The sequence below is a fragment of the Corapipo altera genome, unplaced genomic scaffold, assembly GCF_003945725.1.
Source record: "Corapipo altera isolate COAL_440 unplaced genomic scaffold, ASM394572v1 224, whole genome shotgun sequence".
NCBI classification, from domain to species: domain Eukaryota; kingdom Metazoa; phylum Chordata; class Aves; order Passeriformes; family Pipridae; genus Corapipo; species Corapipo altera.
Genome location: NW_020884959.1, coordinates 2,136,566 through 2,147,855, shown reverse-complemented (window position 1 = coordinate 2,147,855; position 11,290 = coordinate 2,136,566). Strand labels below are relative to the sequence as shown.

Genomic DNA, 11,290 nt, shown 5'->3' with positions numbered 1-11,290 from the left:
TAGGAATGGGAGCAGGAGAGCTAAGGCACAGGTGGAGCTGAATGTGGCAGGGATGTGAATAATAGTAATAGCTCCTAGAGGTGTGTTGATTACAAAAGGAGGACTTAAGCAAATGTACACCACCCCCCCCCCAATCCATCAGACAGGAGATCCAGTGGTAACCCACATGGAAAAGGCTCACAGGGTTTCTTTGACATTTGGCAATTTTTTTTGCCTCAGTTTCTGCTGGCAGTCACTCTTCCCACATCTCTCAAGTCCCACAACCTCAGGGTAGGGGGAAAAAAGTACCTTCCCTTGTTGGAGAAAACCAAGTTCAAAAACATCTGAGAAACCTGAACATAGATAAGTCCTTGGAACATGATGAGATGCATCCCAGGATTCTGAGGGTAATGGCAAGCCTGGGTCCTAAAGCACTCCCCACTGTACTTGAAAAGTCATGGCAGTGACTGGAGAATAGGGAATATCCCACCTGGCCAGAATATTTGGAAGGAGGTATTGTACTGGATAATATACATTATACACAGTGCTCTGCTTCCCATGGTCCGTGTTCAGGAGAGGTTTACAAACCTCAACGAGCTCTGCAAAATGAACAACAATCTGGGCATGTTCTGAGACAGAAGACACACTTTTTTTTCCAATCCAAATGAATACTACAAACCAATTTAATGAAGATGTTGCAGCAAGTTTTAATTGGAACACAGAACAAAAAACTGGAACAAAGCCTTCTGAACAACTTTACTGACTAATCTCAAGTCATCACTCGTTCTTCTTCCAGATAAAGAATTTACATCATTGCTCCACTGACTCCACTTATTGCATGAAAAAAAGATAAATCCAACAAATCAAAAATCAAGCAGCAGTCTTTCCTCTGGAGTTCTTAAATCTCAAATATATTTAGTAAAGTAATTAAGAAGCAAAATGTGGGATGCTGGAATATGGAAGTGAGTGTTTCCAAGGAGGAACATTATTCCCTTAAGTTGTGGGTATCTTTTTGGAGCTAAAAAATTAAATTTTTCTATTTTTTTAAACTGCTAGCAACTTGAAGATAAAAAAATATAACAATAAAAATAATGCACTTGATCTGATAGAGGACTTTGTTTAAATTATCTCTACCTTTGGAAATTGTAAAGTTTTGTATAATTACACTAGTAAAAAGAATTTAGGTGTATCAAATATAAAAATGAACTTTATAATATTCTTTTAAAAATTGTATTATAGCTAATAAATCTCTCTATATATACCTACACACACTGCTTTTCCCAAAAATGAAAGAGAGACTAGACTGGGAGATGTCAACAAATATGGAATGAGAGATTTCATTCATTTGTAGACACACATTGCACTTATTGGGAAGCATAGTAAAAGAATTCTTCAACTCAAAGCATGCTTGTTCTGAACAAAATACATACTTAAAATTTTCAGTGAGAAAAGGAGCTTTGTGACTTATCAGTGGCACAACTGTTTCAAAGACTCAGAGAATTAGGTACATGTAAATCAGACAACACAAACACACACACAGACAAAATGCTTTGGCAGGACAGAGAAATATTTTCCTGACTACTTGGCAACAGTCAGAAAGCACCAAAACCACACTGAATATGTATTGTTCTAGATTTAAACCAAACACGTACTACAATTTGCTCTTGTAATCTGAACTATCACAGTTTATCATCAGTGGATTGATATGCTTATATTTTGCTTGAATATTAACATAGACAGCATAATTGTGGATGGTTTTTATTACTATCCTGTGAAATATACTGCCCTCTTTCATAAGCTCTTCAATCTTCTTATCTGTTGACATAATTGTTTTCTTTTCTCCTGTATAATCTGGATCTTCTGGATATAACTCATCTCCTAGGGGTGGAAAAAAAAGTTTTAGTTAGAGATGGCCAATTGTATTTTTCAGCTTTTTCATTGAGTGAAACTGGCAATTTTTTAATATTTATTGGGACATGAAACTCACTGGAAATCTATTTTGCAATGCAAAAGTAAATTGCCTGTAAACATCTTCAGATTTAAAATTAGAGCCATAAATTTCCAGAAGCGTCTATCAGTGAAACTGCAGTGCACATTTGAGGTGTTTACTTAAATGTTCCAGAGCTCCTGATAGCATTAATATGCTATAATTGCAGCCTGGGGAGACAGGAGTTTATATAACAGGCGGAGAACAGGACAAACGCTTTTTCAAGTATACTAAGAAGCTTTGTTTTGTTGATGAAAACAGTGTTTTGCCATATCAAGGCAAACTACTTTTGTGCAAGACTCCTAATAGACCCCAAATACAGAAATCCTAGAGGTCTATTGTGACAAAAAAAAAAAAAAAAGAGAAAGCCTAATGAAAAGCAATCAGAAAATAATAAATAGTACATGCAGCTTTTCTTAACGCTGCTTGTACATGATTATGAAATGAGAGAGACTTAAGTAGGAGAGAGGGCAGGAGGAAGGCGACTTAATGTCTTGTTTTAGTGCAGTGCCCTGTCACTGCAGTTGTGAGGACTGATAATGCAGCTGTGCTCGAGTCCCTTGTCCTTAGAAAGACAAACGGAGAACTGAAGTAAACGAGAATTCCCACTGAAAAGGACTAAACAGGAGGAGTTCTAAATGCATCCTTCAGATTAAAAAAAGCCAAAATGCTAGAATTTCTTCATAAATAAACATTATGACAATGGTGAGACGATGACATTATAAGTAAGAAACAAGTGTGCTGTCTGTGACCCCCTGGCTCGTCTCTGACAGCAGCCACTGTCAGAACTGGAGCAAACAAGGAACCAAATGGTACAAACACAACTTAAAAGAGTATTTTCCTTACAGATGGTTTATGTCATGTGGCTTGAGATGCTGTATATTTAAGAGAACCTCCAGGTGTTCCCTTACCTGGCAGCAGCTGGATGGAGCCATCAGAAGCAGTCAGCATCACTGGCATCCAGTGCTCACAGCCCTCCAGAGCTCGCTCAGAGCTGAACTTGTGTAACTCACTGAGGGAAGAGAAGTTGCAGAGCCTACAAAATTCATAGAACTGCGGCGGAGGAAACCATATTTCTTGAGACTTAAAGCGTTCAATGGCTTCCGGAGGTGACGACCACTGTAAGATGAAAACAAGCCTTGAAACAGTAGTTTCATCAGCAGATAGAAAGTCTGAGTAACGTGAAAAATCATTAGCAAGGAAGGCTTTACAGAAAAAGAGCTTGCAACATCTTCTGAACACAAAAACCCCCCATGTATAAACTATACCAAAATAACAACAAAGAAATTTTGAAAATTGAAAAATGTAAGCCATCTATAAAAGTTACTCCTTTCTTTCCAATAAAAATAAGTTGGTTTTTTTTACACCTAGACACGCCAGGTTTAGAAACCAACATTTGTTTTAGGGAACTGACTAAAAGTCTACTGAAACCAACAGAAAACATTAAACTCAGTGCCACCAGAGGTTGCTACTGATGCTTTGAGATTTAAAAGTACCTCTAAACATCTGCTTCTTACATTCATTGTTTTCAGAGCGTGAACACCCAGCTATTCAAGCTTACTCTGCATGTTTAAACTATTGGTGATCTTGATTTCATCTCACATGGTGAATTTGGTAAGATAAATGTGTGCATAAGCATTTGCAGTGCATTTATGCTGTTATTAGCAAAATTATAACAAACATGAACTCTTTTGAAGATGAGATCTCAGGTACTTTTGAGTTTCTGTAGAAAATCTGTTAAAAAATTACATATTGCAGCATCAGTGATAACAAAATTGTTAGGTAAGCTTTTACAGAACTGTCTGGTTTCTCATCTACTTCTAACTTGCTACTGAACTTTTCAGAATTCTAGAAAAACTTAAGGACCCCAATGTAACTGACCATAAAAGAAGTTTCTTTGTAAAGTTTGTTACTTTTGCTCACTTAATTAAAAAAAAAAAAGGTAAAAAACCCCAAAGCTTCAAAATTTTTAACAGACTATTTCAGCAAGTTTGTATGTTACTTAAAATATTCCATCTAACTCTGGAAAACTAAAATTACTAGCATCTCTTGCAGCCGTGGACTATACCTGTACATCCCACACGGATTTCTCCCAGCATACTGTGTTAAGGGCATGTGAGAACCCTTCCCTGCTCTGCACGAATGAACGTGTAAAAAAGTGATACTTGTCATCCGCCTTTGAAAGAGACGGTAATTCAAGGTGAAAGTGATGTGACAGGACACGGATCCTGTGTCAGGTAAAACGACCTTCACAGAACACCCTCTGCCAGCAGCTGCTCCAGCCGCACCTCTGGTGAGGGGGCAGTGGCAGCTCCAGGGGTGCAGGAGAGAGGGTCCCCTCCCTTCCCTTTCCTCACGTCTTAAGGGCGCATTATCAGGATGGCTTTGATGGACTGTTCGATCTGTCCTGTGAGGAGCCCTGAGGGAGCTGGGGGGGCTCAGCCTGGAGAAAAGGAGGCTCAGGGGGGACCTCCTCGATCTCCTTGCTCCCTGACAGGAGGAGGGAGCGGAGCCAGGTGGGGGGCGGGCTCTGCTCCCAGGGAACTGGAAGCAATAGGACAAGAGGCTTAAGCTGCACTAGGGGAAGTTCGGGGTGGCCATTAGGAAAGATTTCTTCACAGAAAGGGTAATTAAACATTGGAATGAGCTGCCCAGGGAGCGGCGGAGTCGCCGTCCCTGGAGGTGTTCAGGAAGATCAGATGTAGCACTTAGTGCCAAGGTCTAGTTGACACCACGGCGTTCGGTCAAAGGTTGGACCCGATCTCAGGGATCTTTTCCAGCCTTTACTGACTGTGATTCTGGGGGCAGGAGCGCCCGTGCCCATCGGAACTACCCCCGGCCGGTCCGTGCGGCATCCCAGGCATCCGCACCGTGCAAGCATCCCAGGCATCCCCATCCCCGCGGCGCGGGGGACCCTCTTACCAGCACGGCCGTCACCTCCTGGTCGTCCTGCGAGGCGTGGGGCGGCCGCTCCTCCAGGCAGCACAGGTAGAACGCCGTGTCATAGCGGCGGCCGCCGCGGCCCACGGGCGTCAGCCAGTTGCTCCACTCGTGCAGCGCCCAGATGTTGGGGGCGCAGCCCAGGTGCCGGCACAGCTGCAGGAAGCAGGACGGGTCCTCCTGCACCCGGCGCCGCCACCGCCCGAGCTCGGCGGCGGGCGGCAGGCGCTCGGCGGGCAGCGGCGGGGCCGGCCCGCGGCCCGGCACCAGCAGCAGGATCCCCGCCTCCTCGAAGGTCTCCCGGAGAGCGCAGATGCGGAAGGCGACTTCCCCCGGCAGCGGCGAGCCCAGGCGCTCCCGGTCGGTGGCGAACAGCGGGGCGCGGACCCCGCCGGGCGGCGGCGGCTTCACGGCGCCCATCCCGCAGCGCGGCGCGGCGGGCAGCACCGCCAGCCACTCGGCCGAGAAATCCGCCGCCTCCGCCAGCCCGCCCGGGAACACGTGGGCGCCGGGCATGAAGCCGCTGCGGGAGCTCCGCCGCAGCAGCAGCAGCTCGTAGTCGAAGGGGCCGAGCGGGCAGCGCGGCGGGCGGCCCGGCGAGCCCGCCGCCAGCAGCAGCGTGGCCGCCTCCCGCCAGTGCCGCAGCCGCGGGTTCATCTCGGCCGGGCCGAGGGCGCGGGGGAGGCCGGGCGGCACCGCCGCCTGCGCTCCCGGAGGAGCCACTGCAGCCGCGGGAGCGGGGCGGGACCGCGCGGAGGGAGGGATGGAGGAGGCGGGCCGGCGGCAGGGATGCCTCAGCCCGCAGCAGCCCTAAGCCGGTAAGTAGCGCGTGTCCTCCGAGGGCGAAAGCCTAAGGAAACGCAGGGGGGTTAAGGCAGGACGGCCGAGAGGAACGAGGCGGTGTCGATGGCTTTCGGTTCGCTTGGGAAACACGGCTTGGGGCATCTCGCCCTTCCTGAGTGTGTTTACAGCGGGACGACGCGTAAATGCTGAGCTTCCTCGGAGCCCAGAGTCTGCCCGAGTACCGCTGGAGGGGCTGGAGTTGCAGCCCCAGGAGTCAGCCCCGGGTCAGAAACCAAGGACTCGGATTTGTAATCGTAATACCGCTGCTGACCCGCCAGCTGGCCTCGCAGAAATCTCCTTATCTCAATTCCATAGCAAGCCATGCTGATAACAAAAGTCATTTTAGGTCTGTAATTAAACGTAGCATGCGCTAAGTTGTTTGAATGTGTTCTAGTAGGCTTCAAGGGGGAGGAGTGTGTAGAGTTTTACTTAATGATTATACAGAGGTCTTCTGTTTTGAGGTTTTAAAGTACCTTGTTACCTGAAAAAAAACATTTATTCACGCAAGATAGCAAAGCCAGGAAAAAGTCCTTTGAACCTTTAGGAAATATTTTATTTTTGTTAATTTAACATTTTTTCTTAATTTGTAAGGAGTTTAAGCAGAAGAAAGCTGATGACACAGGTTGAGAAATGTAAGAATGGTGTTTGCATGTAACATGGGGAATCCTCCTCCTGTCCATAATTCTTCTCTTGCCAGGTTGCGTTTGGCAAATACCCACATACCTGTACATGCTTCTGACAACTTCTCCGTTTGATTTTGTATGTGAGCATGTACTTGATGCCTGTGAGATGTGTGTCACCAGAACTGAAAGGATGTTTAGAAGCAACTGAATTAGTGGGATGCTGGAATATGTCAGTTGACAAACCCAAAATTGAACTCGAGGGGTACCCAGGCACAGCTGGGCCATAAGTTCACCCTGCTGCCAGCCTGCTGATGTTGCTAAAACATGTGGCCCGACAATATACAAGCCTGCCCTCCCTCTCCTTCCTGTATTTTCATCACTGAATATACAGACAAAACCAATGACATCTTGTAACTTGTGTGTCCCTTTTTCATACTAACTTAATCCTTATTGCTCATCTGTGATTACCGTCTTAGCAATGGAACCACAAGGCCCACTAGTATGCCTGTTTCCTACTAGAGGGTATTTTGAACCTAAAATCATGATATTCTCCTTGTATTTGTTTGCCTTTTTCACTCCTAGTAACTATTTTACGTGTTAAGTATACATCTTGTTAGGGATGTGCTTTGCCTAAAAGCTGCTTTACTAGAGAAATATTAATAAACTACTGAGGGTTTTCAAGATTTAACATCCAATGAGCTTGATGGCTGATCAAAAAGATTTAGGGTCCATTAAGTCTGATCATTTCAGCGTAAAGGCATTTTAAGTAGGAAGTAGTCATGTACCAATAATGAACAGTGTCACTTTCAAATCATCTGTAATACCAGAACATACACAAAACTGTCTTACTATGGCAAAAATGCCATATCTGATAGCCCTGGAATATATCTAGGAAAATCTGGTACTAGAGAATAGCAATGTTAAGTTTCTAAGTGGAATGGTTTTTTTGTGATTTTTTTTTTTCTTATCTAGGACAGTCTAAGGTCTCACAAGTTCTAGTATGAAAAGCAGGAATTTCCTGGCAAACAAGTCATAGAATCATAGAATGGTTTGGGTTGGAAGGGACCATAAAGACCATCTCATTCCACCCCCTTGCTCTGGACAGGGACACCTTCCACTAGCCCAGGTTGCTCCAAGCCCCATCCAACCTGGCCTTGGACACTTCCAGGGATGGGGCAGCCACAGCTTCTCTGGGCAACCTGTGCCGGGGCCTCCCCACCCTCACAGCCGAGAATTTCTTCCTAATATCTAATCTAACCTTGCTGTCCATCTGTTTGAAGCCATTCCCTCTTGTCCTTTCACTCCAGGCCTTTGTCAATAGTGTCTCTCCATCTTCCTTGCAGGCTCCCTTCAGGCACTGGAAGGCTGCAATCAGGTCACCCCAAAGCTTCTCTTCTCCAGGCTGAACAATCCCAATTCTCTCAGCCTTTCCTTGTAGGAGAGGTGCTCCATCCTTCTGATTATTTTGGTGGCACATTCCTCTGGTTTTATTGGTATCCACTGGTATTAAATCTAGCGGGTCTGACTTCATAGGCATTCGTTCAGGGGAGTGGAAGTGGAATGTGTGGCTGCACGTAGGCTGCTGTTTGCAGCCTCAGACACAGAGAGAACACCAGGGCTGTCAGCAGAGCTGCAGTGCTGTGCTTACTGCATTGTTCAGGACTGTGCTCAGCATCTGAAGCAGTCCTTTGGGCTCAAAGATAGCCAAGTGCAAGTTAAGGCAGACATTCTTCCCTACTCCAGTTACTTCTGTACACATTGTGAATAAATGTCAAATCTAGGAAATGCAGGTTTATGATTATACCACCATTACAAAGACTGACTAAAAAGAAAATTAAAAATACAGCTACCTTCATACAAAATTATATTCCAACAAATAAAGCAGATGAGAAAACTAGGTTACAGATAGTATTAACAACTGGAAATGTTCTATTTGCAACAGCCGCATAATGGATTACATGTCTTATGGAAACAGAAATTATGGTTCTAATTCTGCAGCTTTCAATTACATGAATAGTTTTCACACATATAATTTCTTGCCAGACTGAGTAGTGATGCCTTATATGAGGAATGATTTGGAGCATTCCCTCTAGGACCCCGAATTCAAATGTGTATTTGTAACTCAAGTTACACCTGCAATTAGCATATTAGATTAAGTTGCTAAGGGAGTATCATGTTTGGTGTCTCTGGTAGTCCTCAGTCACTTTATACAGTATAAATAGTTAAATATTTTCTTTTGTCTTTTCTCATTGCCCCCTTTCTTATTTTTTCCCCCCAACATTTATGCTATTTATGTATAGAGTCTTCTGGATCATACAAAGAAATTGCATTTGAATTTTCTTTCCCTAAGACAGTTATAGATGGCTGTAAGATCTGATGTTTACTGTTCTTACAAAAAAACCCCATAATTTTTAAAGCCATGTTTTTGGCTATGTAATTCCTTAGTGCTGTGACACATCAATGGGTTCAACTGTGTATGTTCATTGAACATGTGTGTGTGAGACAGACCTGAGTGAGTGTAGACTCCAGGGATAATTTAAAGCACAGTGGAAAAATTATCAAAATGACAGACCATATTTATATTATGATTGTGACTTCCATTTCTTTGTGGTTGAATTAGAACTAGCTTTGAGAGGATTTGTTTGTTTGTTTGATTTGGTGGAGATGTTATTATTAAGTACATGATAAACAATGCCAGGCAATACAATGTAAATAAAACATACAACTCAAACAAAGAAAACAAACAAACAAACCACAGAACCCACCTGTGGAGGCTCAAAAAGTCAATTTCTGTCACTTTGGGAAAACCATAGTAGATATTCTGACAAATTGCTGGAAGGGATCAATAAACATAGTTGCATTTGCTAACTGGCCTCTGTGGGTGGCAGAATTTCGGAGGTGCTGTGAGGGAATTTGTGTTTGCCGACCTGGCTTTCAGTCACATTGCTTCCAGCATGAACCCCTTGTGCTTGGCTGGCTGAGGAGATCCACAGGAGCCTTGACGCTGGTTAAATGCCATGTGACTTTTCACCTTTCCACAGGTTCCATCAGTGGTAGCTAATGAAGCTGCATTCCAGTAGAAAGCTGTCAGGATGGATGATGGAATCCAGCCTTGTGGGACTGCCTTTTTCCAGAAAAAAAGTCCCTTGTAGTGTGAAACAGAGAGAGAAAAAAAGGCTTGTCTTTTGTAAAATTGGTACCAATGTGTATCAAATAAAAATAATTTTACTCTTACTCTGTACTGAGTTAATCAAAGAATAGATGGTCAGTTCCACTCAGGGATATTTTATATTCTTTGTCCCACTGGACATAAGATACTCCCTCTTTTTATAGAGAAGCTGTAGCTTAACGTTGGGGTGCTGTTGGATTTAACAGAAAGCAAACTTCACTAACATATTTACTACATACGTCCATCTCCTTCCTTTTTTTGTCCTTCCATAAACACATGCAGATAGTTTTATGTGAAAGACATTCTTTTGTAATCCCACTTTTATTGTACATTTACCATAGCAAATGCTGCTCACGTGTAGACTACTATTTTGTCCAGATCTCTTCCTGCATTAAAAGACTTATATAATCGTATTGAGAGAAAGCACTTAGAGATCTGTAATCCACTGGTCTTACTGGATGACTTTTTACATAATGAAAATCTGTGAAGGGTAAATATGTTGACTAAGAGTTCCATTAGCACTTAAATAGCAGGTATTTCTGGAAGGTGGACATAAACAATAGAAACCTTCCAAGAGAAGGAAAAGCAAGCCCATAACCAGTGCTCTTGGAGTATAAACAATAAGCACGTGTTTAATTTTTAATCCGAAAGATAATTACATCAGTCATTTAGTCCAGTTTTAAATAATTGCATTACTGTAAAAAATACTGTCATATTTACGTGAAGAATTGCGAATCTAATTTTATTTTCATAGTGCAGAAGTTTGATGTTACATTGTTTCCCACATAAGGAGAACCACTTTAATTATGGTTCTGTCTTCCTTTGGTTAGTAAACTGAAAACCAATGTAAAGAGTTTTTGTGGTGATAGACTGGAAATCCTGGAATGAAATTACAGTTTTTTGCATTTAACAGACTCAGTTCTGATAGTGTGACACAACTGTTGATCGTTGTTGCCATCAATACCGCAGGACCAAATTTCACGCTCCTTAGGTTGTGTGTATTTTTTGCTAAAGTAAATGCCAGCTTTGCTGGCTGAAAGGGACAATTTGGATCCTAACACAAGGAGAATTTAATCCGTTGTTCTGGTCTAATATGTTCCCTGGTTTTCAATTGTCCAAGCCAATGGTTCTGTACTTACCACTGAGCAAGCAGTGCTGAAGACAGCATCATTTGTGAGCCTGAATGTTATTGTAGCTGTTTCCTAAGGCAGAGATTTCCTGACTTTTCACACTGCCGATTCCCTTGCAGTATAAATCAAGCTACATCACTATATTCAACTTTATGAGCTTGAGAAGGGTGTGTTTATGTTAAGAAAACTGTTAATGAGAGGGTTTAGTACTGTTTTATTACTGTGGCTGAAATATGAACTTTAGTTTCTAAGAGCTTACTGACAAGCTGTTCTAATATTCCAGGTTTTCATCGAAACACAGAATAGTTTGGGTTGGAAGGGACCTTAAAGATCTCATTCCACCCCCTGCCATGGGCAGGGACACCTTCCACTATCCCAGGTTGCTCCAAGCCGTGGTCTAGTAACCACGGTGGTGTTGGATCAAGGGTTGGATGTGATGATCTCTCAGGTCTTTTCCAACCCGGTTGATTCTGTGATTCCAAGCCCAGTCCAATCTGGCCTTGGACACTTCCAGGAATGGGGCAGCCACAGCTTCTCTGGGCAACCTGTGCCAAGGCCTCACCACCCTCACAGGGAAAAATTTTTTCCTAATCTCCAGTCTAACCTTGCTCTCTGTCAG

General features: G+C 43.5%; 2 protein-coding genes across 2 annotated transcripts in view; one reads left to right on the top strand and one right to left on the bottom strand.

Annotated features, from left to right (window-relative positions):
* Window positions 1-661: 661 nt before the first annotated feature.
* NUDT19 (nudix hydrolase 19) lies at window positions 662-5,578 on the bottom strand. Its single transcript, XM_027663915.1, has 3 exons — window positions 4,889-5,578; window positions 2,878-3,085; window positions 662-1,857 (listed from the first exon to the last, which is right to left on the bottom strand). Exons 1-3 carry the CDS (start codon window positions 5,561-5,563, stop codon window positions 1,631-1,633), a joined length of 1,110 nt encoding a protein of 369 aa, XP_027519716.1. The 5' UTR covers window positions 5,564-5,578; the 3' UTR covers window positions 662-1,630.
* An 88-nt stretch (window positions 5,579-5,666) lies between these two features.
* The window catches only part of ANKRD27 (ankyrin repeat domain 27), a 54,114-nt gene continuing 48,490 nt past the window's right edge, over window positions 5,667-11,290 (top strand). Inside the window, exon 1 of the mRNA XM_027663913.1 lies at window positions 5,667-5,724. The gene's annotated coding sequence lies outside the window, so the exon portion shown is untranslated. The remainder of the gene's footprint in view (window positions 5,725-11,290) is intronic.